This window comes from Lonchura striata, chromosome 1A (genome assembly GCF_050655825.1).
Source record: "Lonchura striata isolate lonStrDom1 chromosome 1A, ASM5065582v1, whole genome shotgun sequence".
Lineage (NCBI taxonomy): Eukaryota > Metazoa > Chordata > Aves > Passeriformes > Estrildidae > Lonchura > Lonchura striata.
In genome coordinates, this window is record NC_140741.1 from 46,194,340 (window position 1) to 46,216,670 (window position 22,331).

A 22,331-nucleotide genomic window follows, 5' to 3' on the forward strand; every position below is an offset into this window, starting at 1 on the left:
ACTATACAATTTCAAAAGACTTGAAATACTTTTGTGAAGTTTTTGCCTTGTTAATTTGAACACTTCAGAAGTAGAGGAGAAAATCACTAAGCAGTTATCCAGTAAAAAATGTAGTTAGCCCTGTAGTGTAAGACTTACATGTTTTTGGTATTATTTTAAAACATCACAGCTAAGCAAAACCCAACACACCTTTTTTTTTTTTTTTGCTTAGGATTTTCATGCTGTAGGAGAAGGGTTATGTTCTTGGTTTGAATCAGTAATTGTAATGCTTTCATCTACTGCCCATTTTAGTTAGCTGATAACAAGGCAGAAGCCTCAGGACAGAGGTAGATCACGTGAGCTCTGCTGATGCTTCCACTGATTTTCATCAACAGCATGAGAATATCTCCATGAATCTTTAGTCTCATCCTTGATGCCTTTGCTGCCAACCCATAGGAAACAACAAAGTCATTCTTGCCAAGCAAGAGTCATGCAGCTGGCTTCTCTCTAGAACTTGCACAGCAAAAATGAGGAAGTGGGTGATTCAGTTGAGTTCTATCAAGTCCCTCTTAATCCTATTTTTAGAAAATGGGTGGATTTTAGCAGCTGGAATAAGTTCAAACAACTTCAACACCTTGAAAGCAGATTACTCTGAGATTTGTGAGCAATTACTGGACCACAGCTCTAAACACAGTCCAGTGGATATTATCAAAATACTGACAGCTGAATCTGACTAGAGCAGCATCTGGAAAGCAATAGATTAGCAATGCCCTTTCTTTCTAATCATGGAATTCCCCTGCTCCATCCCTTGAATGAAATACTAAGGCTGTGTAATTATTTTCCAAAAACAGGTGACTCCTTTAGCCTTGTAACAGCAATTTTCTTCACAAATGTGGCTTGTTCTTAGAAATCAATGACAAGGAGATGTGGCAAGCTTCCATGACCCTGATGGTAGTGCCACTTGGGCTGTCAGTGATGGGAATGTCTAAGTAATACAGAGCTGTCCTTTCTTGCAGTGATACAGTAAACTATAATTTTCATAGGCTGGAACATCAAAAGAAAGCAAACAATGTGCAGGCAGCCATTAAATATTTTTGCCTACTTAATGGAATACTGCTACCTCCTTGCTGAAGGAGAGATGAAACTGATACCACATGGTTAAGCAGAAATGCAACTAAAATGCAGAAATACATGTTTGAATAGCTTGTGAAGGCCTCAGACTTAAATAGGTTAAAGGTGTACCAAGTCACCACCTTCTATAGTTCATTAAATGTATGTAGTACTTTTAAACAGAATCACCCAAGAATTTCAGCTCTGTAACAGAGATTGTTGGTCACAGTTCCCATTTTGGAAAAAGCCTCATGTGAGATTTTATTCTTCCTCTTTCCTGGGGCAGAACATATTACACTTAATTACGAACAGCAGTTTTTCTCCATTGTGCTTTCTGTTTCCCATCTCTTGAACTACACCAGTTTCCAAGGAAATGCAAGCAAGTACAGGTTACATTTCACTCTGTCCCTTCACCTCAGGGTTTCTTCCTGGTGCAAAGCAGTCAGGTGGTGCCCTGCCAGACACTACTAAGATTCCCTGGGCCATGTGAAGTAGCCCTTTGTTAGGTAGGAGGGCAGTAAAGCAGAGGCTTTTAAAGGCTTATAAAGTAGGAATTCAGTGATTACACACACAACACAGCATATTCCTGTAGGAAGGCTTAACTCAAGCTCAGTAACAAAGATAGGAAGTTTGATAGGCAGTTTATTTTTTCTTTCTTCAAAAGTGCAGCAGTGAACAGGGTCCTCTGGAAGGGCACTTTCTAAACAGATGTTCAAAACAGCAGAAATATACTCACACCATGCTACAGCAAAGTATGCTCACATACAGAGACATACAAAGAAAACTCATTTTAATTGAATCACAGTAAAAGACAGCTGTTTCATTATGTTTACATACTGTGTTCAGCTTGATGAATCAGTCTCAAATGTAACTTGATTGAAAAGGTATTATACCTGCTTAGTTTCCATGGTGTGTGTTTCCATGTACATGTCCCTGCTACACCTTCATTCCCCAAAATGAAGAAGGCCCAGTTTTCCGGGCCCATGCTGGGTAAGCAGGTACTGGCTGTATTCACTTATGCTGAAGTGATGATAATGAATGTTGGTTTACTTTAGGGTAATATAACAAAGTTATTAATTGTATTTCTCCCTGTACAGTATCTACTTTACTAGATCAGATCATTTTTAAAAAAATCACAGCTCTGCTTTTAATAATAATGATTTTTTAAAAAAGTAAAAAACATGATCGCATTTTATTTAAACGCAACTCTGTACCAGTAAGGCCCTTTGTTTAAAACTCTGTACATTTAACATGAATGCCTTCTATAACCAGGTAAAGATGCAGCCATGGTTGACACATGAAAGGGTATATCCAGAAAGACCATTTAGTTTTAAAATAACTTAGTTGGGAATTAGATCTGGATAAGACTCAAAGATCCTTCATAGTGTTTTTTTTAATTATCAAGGATAAGAATTAACACTGTTCATTTGAGTCTGTAAAAATACTCAGAATTAACTGCTTGGTGGCAACAGACACAAGTTATAAACTGCTTCAAAAAGCAATGGAAGGCAGGCAGCTCTTGGTTTCTGTTCTTCCTTTAGCTACATGCTTGACAGTTTTTAAGTCTTTATCAAAAGTGGGAATGAATCAAATATTCTCGTAAACCACTAAGTAAGGGTAAAGACTGATTTATGCTGAATTTCAGTTTAATACAACAGTTACTACCTATGCCAGATTTCAGGTATAGTGTGGTTCTCTGACAGTGAGTGTGTTAAATTACTGAGCCTTGGAATGAAATGCTTTACACATATGTGCAGACAGCAAGAGCATTAATCTGGGTAAAACATCTGGTCACTCATACTCACACTGAATAATCTGCATCAATTGTCAACTTTCATATTACTAATTAGGCAAAAAATAAATCATTTGAAAGAAAGTGTCCTTATTAGGGCTTAAAATCACTTCAAGAAAAGACTGTATTAGAGTTATATTTCTGTACCCATAACAAAATTTTTTTTCTAATAAGGAGCAACAGAATACACATTACTTGCACCAAAACTTAAGCAGAAACTTGATATACAACCCAGATTTGATAGGGCTGATGAGGGCTTAATGTGCAGCAGTCAATGTATGTCACACTAGCCTCCACACAGCTACCAAAATGAAGTTTAAACAAAGAACAAGTCTGAATTGCTAGAATTCTCCAAGCAAAACACAACCTACACGAGCTCAGTGTGTAAGAAAACCCTTGAGAGCATGAACAACTTTGGTTTGGTTTCTAGAGACAAAACAGAGCCAATACTAAATCGTGAGAAACAAAAAACAGGATAAAGCTACAGCTGTAATTGAGGAAAAAAAATGTCCTGAGTTTCTGAAAGCATGTAAGGAGTCTGAATATCCAAAACCCTCTGCATTTATATAGATGCCTCAGCTGAAACATTGCCATTCAAGCTTTTTTATCTCTTCCAAATATTTGGTCACTTCTGAGAGATTTGAAACAAAAGTTCTATAAAAATCCAACCTGTAGACCACCACAGAAGTTTGCAACTCTAAGCTACATTAAGGACTTCTGTGCCTCAGAATTAAAAGCCAAGAAAGTTCAACTTATTTTGTTGCTGCATTGCTTGTATCCAGTTGGTGGATCTGCACACTGGGGGTATGCAGTTTTGAGTCATAATTTGTTGTGTACTTAATGACTACTTGAAATAACCATGCTCTCTACTGGGGTAAGAGACATGAAATAGCTGAACACTAAATAGTTTTGCTAGTTTGTTTGACAAGGGAATGATTATCATGCCTGAAAACAGAGTTGATTTGCCCATGAGCAACACAACTTGTCTTGCAGAAGATCCATAATTCAGTGTTTCCAGATGGTGTTTTGCCAGTGAATCTACACAAAAATTACATGGTAATGCAAGGTTGTGTGTTTTTCAAGATTTAGAAAGATACTCAAGTTTGGGTGCACATGATTGGCTGCATTTCAGATAAGTCTAATCAGAAGGCTGAAAAGACATCACCCTTTTGGAGGGGAACCAAGTGACATCTGACATGCAGACCTTTAGTGTGAAGGCCACTTTTTGCAGGTTCCAAGTAGTTAGGTCTCAACCAAAAAGCAACACACTATGAAGCATTTAAATTGCCTAATGTCTAATGAGCAATGATTCTATGATTTATTTTTACCTAGTTGCTTTCAAAATAATTTACCTTCAAGAATCTAATCAACAGAAGAAGTTAGACAATTCAAGACATTTGGAGGTTAGAAACAGATCACTTCTACTGTGGTGCCCTGGTTGTTGGATTTTGTTTATTTATAGCTGTTTGTGTATTAAAAACAGATTTAAGAGTTAGCTCAAAGCACAGGCACACTTACTTGAATACTTGTTAGTCTCAACAGTCTCTTAACTCACTAGGAAATCAGTCTAAAACCCTAACACCTTTTTCAGTAGTACATAGTAACCCAGCCCAGCATTTAAAACCAGAAGGAGGCTGAAATTACATTCTTGTTTGCAAGCTACTGAAGCTGTCCTACAAAATTCATTGGTCTCATTGAAAGACACTATTTAGTAGATGGATTTTAATTCTGCACAAGACACTTGCTAGTCAGATCCTACACTTTTGACTAATCCCCTCCTACTCTCATTTGGGCTAGTTTGCTATTGTCCTTAGCAGCCTGAAGCTCAATACCAGAAACCCATAATTAAGCATAGATTTTAGGAAGGTCTGTGACACTGAATGTGGGTGAGCATTACTGTGCAATAGCACCTGCCTATCTAACCTGACTAAAATACACATTTATTTATTTTTTAGAACAAAATAAACTGTTCAGATTCATAGACTCAGGTTCACCTCTGTGCCTGTGATATGAAAAGGTACTTGAAAGACAAAAGGTGGTAATCAACGATCTGAGCAAGACAGATTAGCTGTGTCTAACAATTTACAGTTAGAGTTCAGCTGTAAAATACATATATTGCACAAGGCAACCAGCTAAAGACAAGGGGTTTCCTTCCAAACAGGGTTTGAAAAGCCCGTTAAAAGTCTTCCAGCTGTAATCAGTGAAAGTTAACAGAGACAGACCTGCTGCAGTCACTGGCAGAACTGGTTGGTAGGAGCCCATTGCAAGAGGCTCTTAAGGGTTTTACAAGAACTGTGTAGAAAACCTCCGAGCCCGTAGGCCGTGATTGCTGAACATGAGCCGTGGGTCAAACCTGTACCTGGAGAGAGGAACAGAGTCAGTGTGAGCTGCTTGGCTTGCAGTGACCAGCACTTCTAGAGACAGCTTTGTGCTAGAAGAGCTCTGGTACAAGGCTATGTGAGAAACTGCTTCCTCAGCAGTACACTGCAATGACAACTTGTTACAACATATAAACTGTAACAACATGCAACCAAAAATCTGTTTCCACAGAAAGAAATCCTAGCTTACAACGTCCAGGCAGCACAGGGGCATGGTATAACAATCAAGCATTCAGGAGCTACATTCTAACAGAAAAACTTTGCTGTTAGATGACAAACTTCCACAGCACTTTAAGGACACAGTAAGGATATTTTAAATACTGCTTAAAAAAGCTTTGTTGTAAATGATCAGTGACTGAGTTTTGAGGCACAAAGTGAGATGTACTTCCAGCACCTAATACAGGCAGCTCAGGTCTGAAGGAAACGTTCTTGTGAACAGCATCTCCAGGAAAAATCAGAGCGAGTACTTGGAAAATACCTGCCTATAGAAACCAGCAGAACATTTCCTGGTTTGCAGGCAAACCTGAAGTCAGTCTCTTGACTACTCAGAATAGCTCAACTATAGTTGTGCTAAGTCAACAATGTCTGACAACACTAAAGTACTAGTATTCATATCATCAAAATTATACATGGTAAGTTAAAATATAGATTAACTATTAAAAAATAGAAGCATAAGAAAGCATCTATTAAAAAAACAGTATGAATGACAATGATATATTCCATCATAAATACCCTCTATAGAAGGCAAAATAAAAAATAAATAATTATATTTAAAAGTGTTAGAGCAATGAGGTGGATCTGTGTTTACCCGGGATCGAAGACACCTGGTGTACGGCACGTTGCTCCTGAGCAGGACTGCAGCATCATTAGGCGATAGTTCATCTTCTCTAGAATTTCTTGATCAATTGTTTTAGCAATGTTATTGATCTGGTGTGGATCTGCAGTCAAATTATACACTTCCACAAACACCTGTAGAAGAAAATTCCTGCCCTGTATTAAGTTCTGAATGCTAATTAACAGTTATATTAATTGAGAAGAATGCTTTATGGTAGCACATAGTCTCAGATGTTAGTCTGAACTCCTCTGCAACAGCTCCACACATGAGGCTGTGTTCAGCCATGCAGCTACATGGTCAAAGACAGGACAGTGTGCAAACAAAGCAAAGCTTTGCAGTAGCACAGTTTTGTTGGAAGTTTTATTTTCACATAAAGTACTCACCTGCCACAGCAGAATTTTTTCCAACACTTGTCTTGTGACTGTAAGACTACAGTAAGAGGCCTTGCCTAAGCTGGCAGTCTTTTCACTAATGGATCTCAAAATAATGTAATTTCATGGCCATCACATCAACATTCTGTACGCATTGAATACTTAGAGCTATCAGACCCAGACAGGTGTCTTAACTTCTTCATGTACAAAATAGCTGAATACAAGTATGCTACAGCCTCAAACAGAAAAAGCTTATTCTGTGTGCATGTACTTTCAGTTTTGTCTGGAGGATTTTAGGGCAGATTTGTTTTTTGGAACGTTAAATCTCTAGACTCTTCTGTGGGACAAATATTGGTCAATAGTATCTCAAGAATTTAGCTGTGGTTTTGCATGTGCTAGAGTAGGAGGTCTGAGTGCAGATGATACTGATAAAAACTGGCTGAGTTGTGTCTAACTTTGATAAAGACATATCTAGACAGACTTTGGCCTTTTTCTTACAAGGCTCACTGCAAGGTTACTGAAGCCATTGTTGCACCTTTCACATACTGCTGGCTGTAGTCTACCTAGCTCAGGTATGCAGAGTGACCAAAAAAATGCCACAACCATACCTTCTTAGTAGAAAAATCTCAAATCAACAGGAAGAGTATTATTGAGTCAACTTTGGAGTCTACTTTTACAAAGAAATCAACAAGAGTTCTTTAAGTTGATCATAATTTGTTAGAGAGGGGAAAAACCAAGGTCCACAGTCTGCTAATTGACATTTCAGTTTCCTGTACAGCTTTTCACACTAACTAAATGCAAAAATATCTCGTGGGATTTCCTCCCCTGGCTGAAGTTGCTCATTGTAGACTACCATACAGCATGTTGTGTGGTGCATATTACTGGGCATACCTGCTGTTCATGCAGTGCCTGCACAGCTGACAGCACAGTTTTTTAGATTTGCAACCAAACTGCCTTAAACCCCATGACCTTGTTGGAGCAGCTGTGTGCAAACAAGCACAACTAAAGATCAGCCCCATGACACACCACCCTTTGTACATACAGCACGTGCTCCCATAGTGAGACCTAAGCAGCCTCTGAAGGGGGCACGTTATGTCCCCGATACTCAAACTACACAATATAAGGTCAGAGACCTTTCTCATAGTTGAAACTTCACTGCTATTTTTGCCAGACAAACAAGCAAATATTAGATGAGATATTATTAACCTGGAATTTCAGGTCTTCCCAAGTAAAAGAGTTGAACACTGTACCTCTGCTCTCTTTATGGTATCAGAAAATACTTGTTGTTCAAAAGAGACTGCTACATGGAACTAGGCTAAGAGAGAGAACTGAAACCAGTCCAGCATAGCTCTCTGTGAGGCTGTCAGGTGACACCAGAAGGTAATAACCATAGAGTTTACACCTTGCTCCCCTCCCACACCCTTTTTTTTTCTTCTTCCCAGAACACTGCTACAGTTTTGGTCAAACATTAAGTAGGCGACAAGTACTTCACTGTTTATCCTGCAAGCAATGCCAATCTGCTTTTCAGAGAACTTCATGGAAACCTTGAGAGCTGATAAGAGCACAGACAGACACAGCCTGTGCACAGCTGACATCTGCTAGTCAGACAGACTTACCTCCCGGTCATCAAATTCACAGTACTGCAGATCCCAGGAAGCTGACAGTGTCCTTACACAGGCATAGGTGTTGTTATAGGAATCTTCACAGACACAGTCTGGGAAGCAGTGCTGTGAAGCAAGCAGCAAACAAAAACTTCAGGCAGGAGATGAACTTTTCCTAGGGTCTGTACCAGCTCCTGCTAACTGCAGCTAACAGATGAACATCCAGGTCTTAATTTAACACATCAAATTTCCACTAGGGATTTTAAGCAAAAACTCGGTGTTGTTATTAAAATCATGGTGATTAAGTGCATTTTGTCTGGGAAGCAATGTATTTACACAGAAGAGAACAGCACAACAAACTACTGAAGACAGCACCAACAGGATCCTTTACTTTAGTAAAGCAAAGCAAACCTGCTTCAATTTGACTTAAACCCACACCTTCCTGCATCAGTCTCTAGCCCTGAGGTTCCACAGATTGCCACTGAAAGGGCTTTTGTGATCTCTTTGGTCATATGGACATGTCAGTTCCACAAGGCTGGACATCTCTTTCCAATTGTCAAATGCTGCACAGGAGCTACAGAGTGAGCTGGCTCCTGCTTACCAACACACTGGGAGCTTATATACAGAACCAGGTTAGCCCACATAGCAAATAGGTTTAATTCAGCAGCTATTTCCTAATATGAACAGATCTCATCTTACTTACTGTGACTCCAGGTCCTAGGCCAGGACAGGTAGGATCACTGCCATTGTATCCTTCTCCTTGGTACTCCACCAAGAAGTCTGATCTCCACGTGACATTTTTGTCTCCTCTCTACAAGAGGTTAACATAACTTATTGTACTGTGAAATAGAAAAAGTTCTCCATGCTTGGAATAACAACAACACTGTCCACTGCTTACTAGGCAGTATCAGTCTTAAATAATTAGCTTTAGGTTAGAAGGTCTTGTGTAACTGTAAGACAAGGATTAAATTCCAAAAATATTAGTACACCTTCCTGTGAGAGTTTAAGATACTATCTTCAATTTATAAAGATCATGCAATAATACCAAGTAGGAGCCACTACTATCCTACAGACAAGATCCCTACAACAAAGCTGTTTCCCTTTGATTTGTATCACATTACCCTTGGCAAAAACCAACCAAGCAAAAAAGAAACAGGTTTAAGAAACAACTAGATTTTAAGATGCTCTATTTGTAGCTGAATTTTAAAAGATAGAGGAAGATGGAAGTTTACAGTTAATATACAATGAGTTTCAAATTTGATTCCACCAGAGTTTAGAACAGGTGCCTTTTACTTGCTTCTGTCTAAAGAACAGCTTAAGGTTTGGATACAAGGTTTAAAGAGCAAAGCACCATTTTAAGTCTGGATGATCTTTCCAAGCTTACTTTCCAAGTAAGCTGCCTTCAATTTATAGACTAAATTGAATTAAAACTAAACAGATCACCAGCAAGCAGCTTTATTTAAATAGGCTTCTGCTCACCTATTAGAAAGGTCAAGTTTACTTTATAAAACCACATGCACTCTTGAAGAGTTTGGCAGGAAACACCAGTTCTGCTGAAAATGGAGTCAAACTAAAGATTTAATAAGAACAGTCTGTTTTTCTCCTGTTCCTATGCTGAGAAATGCTAAGGAAAAGGGGAAGAAGAATGCAAGGTGGAAACAAAATACAGGCTTCAACACATGAATTATTACAAATTTGAGAATTATCCAAAATTTAGGAATTATTACAAATTTGAGAATTATCCAAAAGATGACGCAACTACAGAGTTGTAGTGCTTATGAAAATACATCTGCATTTAAAAATACCTACTTTTTTTACTCAGCTGTGAGCATTCCACTTGAAAACAACATCAAAGGAAGAATCTGGGTTATGAGTCAACCTAATCTATCAAACGAAGTAACACTGACTTTGAAGAATTGCCCCTGAAAGAATCATTAGTTACTATCTCTGTCTCTACTTACCAGCAGTGGCAGCAGTGACATCCCATCCATCTGGGTCTTATTCAAGTCATATCCCGCAATATCCAGAATAGTGGGACCCAAATCAATATTTGCAACAAGCATCTGCAGGATGAGAAGAACTTAACTTCTGAAGTTCAGAACCTATTTTAAATAGTCGTATTTGCAGTTGCATCTAAAGACTACCTGATTTCATTTTTATGAGCTAATGGACCCTGTAACATTGAAAACCAATAGTAGGGATTTTGGAAAGTGAATAATTTGCTTTTGTGGCCTTTTGATTCAAGCAGGAACAGACAGCTTTCTTATAGGGAGGTCTTAGCATTTCCAACCACTCTGTATTTCATTTAATGGATACATATTTATGCAGGGCAACAAATGAGCAGCTGAAGCGGTAACTCTGAAATAACGTTAAAAATAAACCTGTACTGGGATTTCACTTCTTTCTCACCTTGTTTGTCTGATTTGGTTTTATCCCTGGTCCTCGAACTAGCAATGGAACTTTGATATCAAACTCATAGAGCTGCCGTTTGTCTATTGGCAAAGAAAACTGGCCTAAACAAGAGAAGATGGAAAAAGTTAAATGGCTTCTTGTTTACATTATCAGCCTTGTGTTACCATAGAGTGGTTTGGGTTGGAAGGGACCTTACAAAGCTCACCTAGTTCCACCCCCTCTGCTATGGGCATGTAATTGCCACCAGCCCATATTTAAAGAAGAGAGATTGTTAACCTGAACTACATTAACAAATTGGAGGACAGAAGAGATAACTTCAAAGTATAAGCCATATCTTGCAAACAACTTAGATACTGCACTTTTAGTTGTACAACATGATACAGACAGATTTTTACAGGATAACCCTCTTATACCAACCTTTCCTACAGAACAGAGACCCTTCCTTTATTTCTGTCCTAATTTTATGCATACCAGGTTAGACTGGTAGAAATTAATGCTGAAAACCAAAACCAAACAAAAAAACAACAAAATCCTAAGCACCCTACACTGCAACTCCAGATTGTTTCACAATTCAAATCAGTACTTCTCACATCTATAGTTTTCCACAGCTGGTGTTCCCACAGCTGGAGTGGTCATGGAGCTATACAAGGTTATGCAATTCCTGGATCTTCTACAAATAAGCACTAAGTGAAAATTTTACCAGTGTGGAAGCCATTGTCTGAAGTGTAAAAGATGTACGTGTTGTCTAACTCTCCATTCACTTCCAATTTCTTCACGAGTTTCTCTATCAGGTCATCTACCGAGAGCAGAGTTTGCCACCTACACAGAAACAAAGTACTTCACATTTGAGCATGAAAAATTTGGAATAACCCTGACTGCAAGTAGGGCATTTATACCCTGCTTCCAGTCAGCAGTATATGCACTAGAAACAAATTATTTTGCTTACAATTTCTGAAAACAAACTTCATAGACTACTATATACTTTTTTTAAAGGCTGCAATTAAAGATAGAAATAGACTGTTTGTCCTCAGTTCTTGTTGATTTCTGTAGTGTCTGTGAAAGACATCAAAATGCTGATTACTTCTTATCTGGACACAGTAAAGACCAGCCTTGAAGCATCACAGTGACAGAGAGTTATCTCCTGCAAGGTCACTTGTTATTAGTTCTTTATACGTAGTTTAATAATAAAATGCAAAACAACCATGAATTTAGTTGTCTTTATAGGATCCCTTCTGCTTGAAAACTGTACCAGCTGTTTTGTATTACTCATATAATGTTAGGGTCCATTATTTCAGCGTATCTAAAGCCTTTGACAGCTACAAGTTCTTTTCTTTATCATGGGGTTTGCTGTTGAGAAAAGTGATTGCTTCCACTACCCTACAGACTAGTATTATGCTGAATTAACTACAGCTATTCAATTATTGGATTCTGCCGTCTCTTGGCTTAAAATTTTGTTGCATAATTTTTACCTTCACGTTTTATAAAGCACAAATCTTAAAAATCTTGGGTTTCTATCTCCAAAGTGACAAAATAATGCCTGGTAACTGCTCAAAATGAAGATCAACACTTTAGGTAATGTTTGTTTCAAACTTTTTAAGAAAACATCTATGGTGTAAACAAATACCCTTGCTCTCTATTGAAAAAGGGAACAAGTCCTGTCTGCACATTATTCCCCACATCCCCTTTATAAAAAGGAATCTAGCACCTCCCCTGGCCAGTCAGGCATTCCCATGTACACACTGAGAGACAGAATTAATACATCAGATTAGCTGGCAGACAGATCAACTACATTTGATGTACATCATGTAAGAAATTAAGTGAAGCAGAAGGTAAGGCCATTTTTTAAATAAAACCCTGTGGTGCACTGAAAGAAAAGCAATAGAGAGACCAAGTGCAATTGGTCTTTTTGTGACAAATATTGTCACAAACATTTGTGAATATGGTATTTCTGAAGACATAGTTTTTTTGCAAAATGTAAACAAAGTCAGCAGGTCTTCTAAGACAAGTGCCAGAGAACTATTAGAGGTAATCTGATATTGATTGTTATTAGAGGTAATCTGATTTAAATTGTCAGACTTACTACAACTTTTTTTTAAAATCCACACGTTACAAATTCTGATTAGAAACCTTAAGCAACAAAAAAATTCTTACCGCTTTCTATAAGCATCATCAAGAAATTGTATTGAAGAGTTGCTCATTGGAGTCTTTGCTTGTCGAATTAACCAGTGCTTGTTCTAAAGAAAAAAACAACAAAGATTAGAGTATGAGGGAAATATCAGGTTTTAAGCCTTTCTTGGAGCAATTACAAAAACAAGTCCTGTGAAAAAGGCAACACTATCAAACTGACCTGACTTTGGTTTTCCCTGTTGGTTCATGTAAAATCTAAGTTTCAAGAGTAAGATACATTACAGCTCCATTATGCTCAGCCCTTGATGAGAAGAAAGCAGAAACGGATCTTTTTAAAGCAGTTCAGGGAAGAAAATTGTGAAAGGATCTAGGGAGGGCTCTGTCAGAGGTAAAAGTGTGATAGTGTAAGAAAGTTCTGAGGAAAACAATGTGAAGCATTGAGCATCATTATAAGATTGCACTTGGTTGTCAGAAGTGAGGTACTTTTGGGACTAATATTGGTGAGCATCTCAACAGGTAGCAAGGTGGGCAAAAGCTCCTGCACCCAAAGCAATTAGATTTACTTAAGTTATAAAAAAGTGAGTTCAAATATCTGTAACAGTGCCACTATCAGATTCACTACCAGGCAGTCTAAGAAATCAGGGCTGGTCACTACTGAATGGGACAGAACATTATTTTATTTAGATTTTGACTCCAAAACAAGAGCATTTCTTTAGCTGCAGTATCATGGATTCTTCTAGATGTATTCCCAACTTTCAGAAACAGCCCCTTTCTTCTTTCCTCACCTATACCCCCAAAGTAAAGGAGATGATGTAATTCATATAAGAAGTGATACTCCCAAATTGAAGGACCAGTCTGAGCTGGGTCACCTGATGTACAAATACATGGGAATGTCTGTTGTGAACAACCTGGAAGTTAGTATTTAGTGGGGATCAGAACAAAGAACACAGTCATGTCAAGGCAGCTTTACAGTTTTTCATTTAGTAGGTCAGAGATGACCCACTCATCACCCTCAGCTTAAGCCTGTATTTAGGTGGTTACTTCTCTGTGTAGAGCCTCTTGTTATGCAATTTCCCTCCTGTCACAAGCAAATGACTGAAGGGCTCAGGCTTTAGGGACTCGCAACAAAGTGACTCATATCTCCTGCAATTACTCAGTTCCCCTGTTTTCTGCTCTTGACTACAGAAGGAAAGATTTTTCACATGGAGACTTAATACATGTCCAGTTTACTTTAATTCTGTTGTATTCAGCTGCTTCTTTTATAGTAGTTGTAAAATAATTCTCTGGAGAGACAGTCTGTCTCAGTTGAGAGAGAAAAAGTAAGGAAATACAGCACAAATCCTACCTTTAGCTCACAGAAGTTCTTCAGAGAACAAAGGAGCTGGCAACATGACCAGTGCACCAGCTACCTTTCACAAGGGCTGTGCTTAGGAGAGGAGCTTTGTAAGGCACAACCACACTGGGTAACTCAGGCAGGTAAGCAACCCAGTGCAGCAGAATCCTCCTCTTTGAGTATTTCATTCTTCTTACCTTTCTCTGAAGTTTCAAAAGCTTTACACAGTGCTCAAACACCTTTGTGGATTTCAATAAACTTCACACTCAGAGTTTTCAAATCTGCTTCCCTGTCATGTCTCTTTTAGCACTTATATACAAAGCAGTCCACCAATCCTGCTGCCTCCTTAAGCTCCTTTCTTGGAGAAATTTTAGGACATCCAGACAATATACAATGTATTGCAAGAATCAGAACACAATTGAGCTTTGATTTTGCAGGAAAAACAAGGTATGCAAGGGAGATACCAAACACATATCTTAATCAGCTTCTCTTTTAGAACAGCTTAGATAAAATTCATCTGGTATATTAATAATTCTGCTTGGGAATCCAAGCTGCTGATCATTTAATATAATTTCTAGCTGAGGATCCAAAGCAGAAGTTAAACTCAGAATCTGACCAGTTACATATACAAAACCTTAATTCCTATTTTCCATGATGAAATTCTGCCTAAATGGGTCCTCTTAATAGCCCTTGCCCACATCCAGTATAAGAGAGCAAGGCAACATTTATTTAGGAGTCAAGACTGTACAATCCAAGACTGTCAAGCAAGCATTACAACATCAGTGAGGGTCTTAGACTATTTACAAGTGTACTGCTACTGTAGGAATCATGTTTGTCCTAGAGAACAGTGAAGCTCTAGAGAACACCGAAGTTCCAAGAAGACTTAGGCTTCAAGACCACAACACTGCCAGCTACAGAAATGCACATTACCTGTGTCTAGGAAGGAAGGTAATGCTAGTCTGTTCCTCTAGTAAAACTGCTGAATCCACAGATACTAACTGTCAAACATTAAGCCCAGCATTTTGTTCTGTGTTATATAGACATATGCAGAGCTTTCACATCATGTAAGGTAACTCCACAGTGTATATTTTGCTAGCTGCTGACTTCACTGTCCAAGTTACTTCTAAATCACTATTTTAAAAGCACTCTATTACAGTAATGGAGCCTTAAGACAAAACCTGGAATCCCTTTGTGGAAGAAAAAACCTTAGTCTGATTCCCACTCTCTAGTTTGAAACTTAAAAAGATTGGGCTAAAGTATTTGTTACTGCCTGCAGCCCTTTCCTTTTATTCATGTTTTTCTATCATACTGATGAGCACATGGTTATTTTGCAAGCTACAGTCCTCAGCTAAAAACAAGTCTCATTCTGTACTACTGAAGTCACAGTGACCTGAGGTATGACTGGGTTCCTGATAGGCATTTAGGCAACATTATCTCAGTCTTAAGATTAGAAGCAAATCTTGAAGTGAAATAAATGAACACTGAACAACAATGGGTTCTATATTTTAAATTACTTGAATCAAAAATACAAAACTTCTGTAAGTTTTCACCAAATTAGTTGCTTCTGAAGTTTACACACTGGCAGAGTAAATTGCAGCAGGTTAGTCTGAACTAGACCATATCTGGCCATATTTGCTGGCAGTGGAAGGTCCTGCCCTGTCACAATGATGTCTGCTAAAATAACTTAACGTTACAAATTCAAACAAGTTTTTAAAGCACCTACTAACCCTGGGCCCTATAATTCATAATTCCAGAGTCCTCTGATTAATATGATATGCTTTCGCCTCGGGGAAGCTTTGCCATGGACTGCAAAGGAATGGACTGCCCCCATCCACAAGCAGATCTGTGTAGGAAGACAGAGCTCTTGCCATTCTTCACCCAAGCCTTTGAGTAGCACATTACTCTATGTGCTCCCCTGAACATGCCAAGAGCAATCATAAGACATTTTTAAGAGCTTCAGAAGAGTCCAGAAATGGGACACAGAATTTACTTTTTGTCTTTATCAATTGTAATTCCACTGTACAACTATATCACTCTTGCCACTATGTTGTTTTTCTTTACAAGACATTAGCAAGCAAATATCTCAAAGTCACAACAAACTTATCTGACCCTGACACACACCGATTCGACATGATTGAACAACCAGCAGTTATAGTTCTCGCCTATTCTAATCTAACATGCAAGTCAGGGCCACTGCCTTCTGCTCTCACAAACTAGAATAACCTACACGTTCTAGTTAGCTTACCTTGCCATGAATATTAAAATTGCTGTTTCTTGGTGCACTGACATTCTGAAAGCTCTTTGTATACTGTGGAGCAGGTGTCCAAGGGGAGTGCGGTGCTGGGGTCGCAATCATCATAAAAAAGGGTTCAAAATTAGATTTATACTCCAAGAAGTCCAGTGACATGTTGGCCTGTGAACAGTGTTATTGGAGAAGTCATGCCTCAAAGGAAAGCAGCAACTATTTGACAAATCCAAACTAGACATTCATAACTTATTTAGAGCTCATAATACTGCAAACATTCACACTATTTCAAAAATTTACTGCTTGCTCATCTACAAATGTCTAGAACAGCAGCTCATAATAAATATAACCCCAAGTGGCTCATGTTAAACAAAGAATTTTTCTCACATCTTCAAATGACTTTCTACTTCAGATACTTGCATTAAATAGACCTGGAAAGCTCATCAGAAATTTTTGCCTATTTCAAGTACAACAAAGTCCACCTATACTCTGGTTTAGTCAAGAGCTTTCTACAACCTAGTCCAAGTCTGAGACTTTAAGATCCCATCTGACAGACCCCAGTTTAAGAGCTTCAGCTTTCTTCAGAAATAGCAATAGTTCTGAAAAAAAAAAAATCAGCCCCACTGTTTATAGCCTATGCTCATTCTACAGCAAGCTGCAAGATTACAAAGAAGGTCTGGTAAGATTACAGAAGGTCTGGTAAGAACAGTCTCAAAATACACTCACTCACACCTCTGCACTTTCATTTTTATTTCAATCTATGCACAAATTCAAGTAGTGAGTTAGAAGAAATTGTGAGTTCCATTTTTACTTCCCCCAGGTCAGCCTTTAAAATTAAAGCTTCAAAAGTATTACTTGTAGATGAGTTCTTCAGTATTCAAATTTTGCAATATTTTTTTTCCTGCCTTCATTTTGGAGATCCTTTTCTTTCTCTACAAAAAAACCAACACACCAGGAATTCCCCTTCCTTCCTTCTAAATTTAGCATTTAAGCAAGTAGGGCTCAACTTCAGTTATACGTCAGCAGAGTCAAGAAAGGATAAGAACCATTCAGAAACTCATAGTGGTAGCCAACTTTGATTTCATTAGGAGCTTAAACTGCAACATGTGAGAAGTGCGGTAAAAAGATTCAGGTGTTTGGATGCTTAATACTGGACTCAAGTAGCCAGGTGCCCTTAGACAAGAAAGCTTGAGGATCACATCACGCAACACAGGAACTTTGCATAAGCAATTTATCCTGTGCACTGCCCAGCAAATTAATTAAACACTGTCTCTGAAATGCTGGATACATGTTTGGTAACTACAGAAAGAAAGTAGAAGGCAACACACTGAAAATCATGATACACTGCTGTATCAATAGGTAACATACCACAAATAAGCAGTTTATGCAACAATGACCTGTTGGACAAAATGCTTACGAGCTGCTGAAGGATCAAAAAATCCCAGTACAATGCCAGTAATAGGATAGTCTCACTTCTGGCTCATCAATTCCAATCTAGCTTTAGACGATGTAAATCTAAATTTAATCAGACAGCTGTTCAGTACCCTAAGAAACATCAAACAGTGCTGTTGCTAGTGAGCAGCTGTCTGTATTCGAGCACCCAGTGGAATTAAACTCCTCAGGGTCTCAATGAAACACTCCAAGACTGAACAAGGAGACCTTTCTAGAGAAGAGTTTTTGTGAGTGTTAACCTATACACAGTAACACAGTACCAACCTATAGATTGTAACAGCACATCAACTTATGACTAGCTTGGCAGCTGGGGGACATTTCCCTCGCCCACAGCCCCTGCAACTTGCCAAACAGGGCCTTAAGAAAGCTAAAGTAAGTCTTCCATCCTTCCTTAAAGGATCTGACATCTTTGTTACCTCTCTTATTTTATGTAGATAAAAGGCTAAAACCTCCCTGATCAGCTACACTTTGCCCTCATATACTATGAAGAATTGATTAGGCTTTAATATTTACAAGTTCTCGACTGATGGAGCTGGAAACTACAAGATACTAACACATCATAATACCTAAACAAAACATGGTGTGAAGTTTATTTTTACATGCTTCCAACTAGTTAATCTGTTCATGCTTCCCAGTTAATCTGTTGCAGAAGTTACATAGAATGAAACATATCCTCACATAAAGTAATTTAAATTTCTGCCTACCTGTCCCTCCTGCAGCACAGCAATCAGTATTAACTCCTCAATGGGGCTACTGGCTAACAAATGGCCAGCTGGAATCCTTTTCCTCTTCACAGCTCAAACATAAATCTGTCATTTCTAAATATACTCGGAGTCTTACTTTGTTGATAAATGCCTACCCACCCTCACAACAGTACAACTGTCCATTTGTCAACTAATACAGCCTAACAAATTATCTCAGCCTTTCCCAAGTCCCCAGCATGAGGCATTATCTGGTTATAAGCAGTTTCTGTACCACACATTGCAAAATTACTTACCAGTACATCTGTGAGATAATCTACGCTGTAGTTCTCACCATGCCTTCGTGCTTTGCCATTTACTGAGAGAGTATAGTTGTAGTACTTTGAATTTTTCTCCTGTGAAAAAGAAAAGTGACATAGATACTTATGCAAAGCAACATGTACATTGATTACTTGAAATAATCCAAATTAATTGCCTCCAAGCATTTGCCAAATAGATTATGAGCATTTGCCAAAGGATACTGCAAAAATTCTCAAAAGTGGTCTCCACCAACAAAATTTGTTTTAGTGCTATCTCTCACTGCTTTAGATTTACAAAATTGGTTTTTTTTTCTCCAGGCACTCAGTAGGAGTACTCCCTGTAAAAGCCACATATCTGATGTACAGTAAATGAAAAAGTGGAAGAAAATTTGCATTAAATGATTAGATGTTCTTGTCCTGCTCTTTCATAAGCAGTAAAGTTAGAACTTGAGTTGAATTATAAAGCAACCAAAATTAAGTTGTTAAAAATAAGTCACATACCAAAGCATACCAAAAACTCCATCCAGGAGGGACATGACCTACTCCCCCTGCATCCTCTGCTCCATACTGAAAAAAAGAGATCATGACTCACAGTTTGAATTATGATGAATCAAAGCTAGACATTATGTTTCATATTCATGTGCTTCATTCAACACTGCTCAGAAACCATGTTAAGCCAAATTCAATTTCAGAATGGGGAAAACTACATATATATGCATATAAAACCACATGTAGGTCCTGTTACAGAAACCAAGGTTCAATAACTAGACAGTAACTAAAAGCTTAGCAATCACCAGTAACATTTAAATATTATTCCCTGCTCCATTCTGCACATGAAAATATGCAAAGATCCTGGAGAACATAATGTACATATCAAATAATGACTGGTGATCAAAATATCCATGTGACAAGACACTTGCAGGACTTGTGATAACAGTTCACAAGATACTAAGGAGAATTCCACACAGATCAACAGCTTTCCTTCATCCTCCCCCAACAGGGGTAGGAACTTCAAGTTGCCATTTGGTGCCAAATAATCTATAACAATTAGCCTTTAAGGCAGCAAAATAGGGAAAGTAGCTGCTGAGTCAGTGCCAAACTCAAAACAGAGGGTGCCTTAGAGCAACACAACGGGTTTTCTCAGAGCAGCCCTCTCCAATCTACGTGGCTTGCCTAACTGCAGGCATGAGAGACTCTGCTGAGTCAAGAGATGCTCAGAGGAAGCCAGCTAAGTTTCCCTTCCCCTTGCTGCCTCAGGAACATCAGCAGACACAAATTCATGCCTGGCTATGAAGGCTCACATTCCATTGTTTTATCATACTACCGTTTTCCACCATGAGAGGCAAAGAAAACATGTTGTTATGTAGCTCATATAGCTCCTAATCCAATTCCATCACACAAAAGGAACACACAGCCTTGCAGCTTTCAGTGCTGAATTTTACATCTTAGTGCGAACTACTAGAAACTATACCCTAGTTAAAAAGACAAAAAAACTAAAGCACACATATACAAGTGACTCAATAATAAAGTGTTGAGTAACTGCTGTAAAAGAGCTCTGAAAATATCTGTTCTCCTGATGAATTTGCCTCAGTGGACACTTAACTCTTACAACAAACCACAAAAAAAAAAAAAAAAAAAGAACACAGATAAACATCAAATACCTCATTTAAATACTTTCCAGCAAAGAATGTTTGATAACCACACATAGCTTTGAGCACTGCTGGGAAGGTGTATGGTTCTTGAATCTTCTGCCATAACTTGCTGCTACAGTTCCCTTCCAGAGTGTTATTGACAACATGATGATTATGTGGATATTTTCCTGTTAAAATGCTAGCTCGACTGGGACAGCAAAGTGCACTGGGGACATACTGGAAAAACAGAATGAGGAGATTTAAGACTGGGATAGTAAAACAATTTTATGTCAAAATTTATAGCTTTTAAATATCAGCTAACAGGTTGATTAATATGTTCACCAACAGTAAAACCTACTTCTTTCTGGACACCCAGAATTATATTAGAAGTATTTTCACTATTAAAAATCTGCACATGAAACAGTTTCAGGTCTCTGAAGCACATGTCCTTCGACTTCTCACTACCAGACTGGATGTGGTTTTTAGACGGGGTAAGAACCCACTAAAATTCTGTTTGACCATTGACACACTCCATTATTTAGCCATGGAGGTGCCCTAGAATATGAAAATAATAAAGTGACTTCATCATGCATGAAAACTGAAGTTTTGAGCAGCTTCTTTTAATAGTCAGACTACGCAGTTTTATTTTACAGAAAAAGGAAGTGAGCATAGGTGCTTTCAGAAAGTGAAACTACAGATTTTGAACATCACCTTAAGTTATATTCATTTTGAGACCTGAAAGTAGGTAGCAATTGAATTTTAAAAACCCCACATCCATATCTACAGCTTTCATAAAACTGATACAATTTTCTGAGACCTCAGATGACCTAAGACACAAAATACATAAATCCTCACACCTCAGAGGTTCAGAGCATAAAGGCAAACACTTACTGCATTTACGAAGGTTACTCCCATCTGGGCAATAAGAGTGTTAGTCTTCTTTAGGGGGGTCTGAAAAGAAAGTATCAAAAGGCATCAGCTAAAAACGCAAGGATGCCAGGTAAAGCCAGGGACTTTAAGCAGGCTGCCTGGAAAAAGGCCCAACACCACAGTTTTTAGGCACCACCGCAGCAAGACACTAAGAATGCCCTTTCCTTCTCGCTAGGGCCTGGCGTGGCCACAGCGATTGCACAAGCCGGCCCAAGCGAGCACAAGTGCGGGGAGCTTCCCGGGGTATCTGCGGCGGCTGTTCCAGACAGGCCCCGGCCCCGAGCCCCGGCGGCTCCGCAGAGCGGCTCGTCCCGCCCGTGGCAGCCCCACCGCGGCTGCTTTCGGGGGCTGCTCGGCCCGAGGCCGCAGTGAGCCCCTGCGGCTGCGGGCCGGGCCCGGCGCGACCCGGAGCGACCCCCGCCCGCAGCCCGGTACGCGGCCCGGGCGAGCCGGCCCCGCCGCCAGCCCGCGCCCCCCGCCGCAGGGTTACCATGCCGCCCAGGCAGACGTCCTGGTCGTCCGTGAGGATAAGCACCACGTTGGGCCTCCGCGCCTGCCGGACCGCCCGCACCGGGCTGAGCAGCAGCAGCGCGGCCAGCGGCAGCGCGCGGAGCAGCGCGGCGGGGGCCATGGCGGGGCCGCCAGGGGCGCGGAGCGGCGGCGGAGCGGCGGCGCAGCCGGGGCAGCAGCGCGGCCCGCCCCGCCCCCGGCATATGACCCGGAGCGGGGGGCGGTCACGCGGCCCGGCGGCTGCCAGCGCCCCGCCCCGGCCCCGCCCCGGCCCGCGCTGCGTGCGGAGGCGCTTCCCAGGCGTGAGCTCCGCCGCCGGGGGACGGGCAAACTTCCCCGTGCTGAGAGGATGCAGCCAGCTCCTCGGGGCAGAAGAATGGTCATCTCAGCCCGGCAATAGGGCGAGATGCAATGGGCAGAGACTGACGCACAGGAAGTTCCACCTGAATATGAGGAAGAACTTCTTAATTGTGCTGGTGACTGTGCGCTGGAACAGGTTGCTCAGAGAGGTTGTGGAGTCTCTCACTGCAGAGACTCAAGAACTGGCTGGACGCAGTCCTGTGCAATGTGCTCTAGAATGACCTTGCCTGAGCAGGGAGGTTGGAGCACTCAACCTTACCCATTC

General features: G+C 39.9%; 1 protein-coding gene across 1 annotated transcript; it reads right to left on the bottom strand.

Moving 5' to 3' along the window:
• Nucleotides 1–1,713: 1,713 nt before the first annotated feature.
• On the bottom strand, nucleotides 1,714–21,893 carry GNS (glucosamine (N-acetyl)-6-sulfatase). The gene is made up of 14 exons (XM_021547444.3): nucleotides 21,687–21,893; nucleotides 21,158–21,217; nucleotides 20,297–20,503; nucleotides 19,137–19,202; nucleotides 18,633–18,731; nucleotides 16,184–16,351; nucleotides 12,630–12,712; nucleotides 11,179–11,297; nucleotides 10,476–10,579; nucleotides 10,028–10,129; nucleotides 8,770–8,877; nucleotides 8,082–8,192; nucleotides 6,068–6,228; nucleotides 1,714–5,240 (listed from the first exon to the last, which is right to left on the bottom strand). Exons 1-14 carry the CDS (start codon nucleotides 21,825–21,827, stop codon nucleotides 5,165–5,167), a joined length of 1,605 nt encoding a protein of 534 aa, XP_021403119.2. The 5' UTR covers nucleotides 21,828–21,893; the 3' UTR covers nucleotides 1,714–5,164.
• Nucleotides 21,894–22,331: the final 438 nt, after the last annotated feature.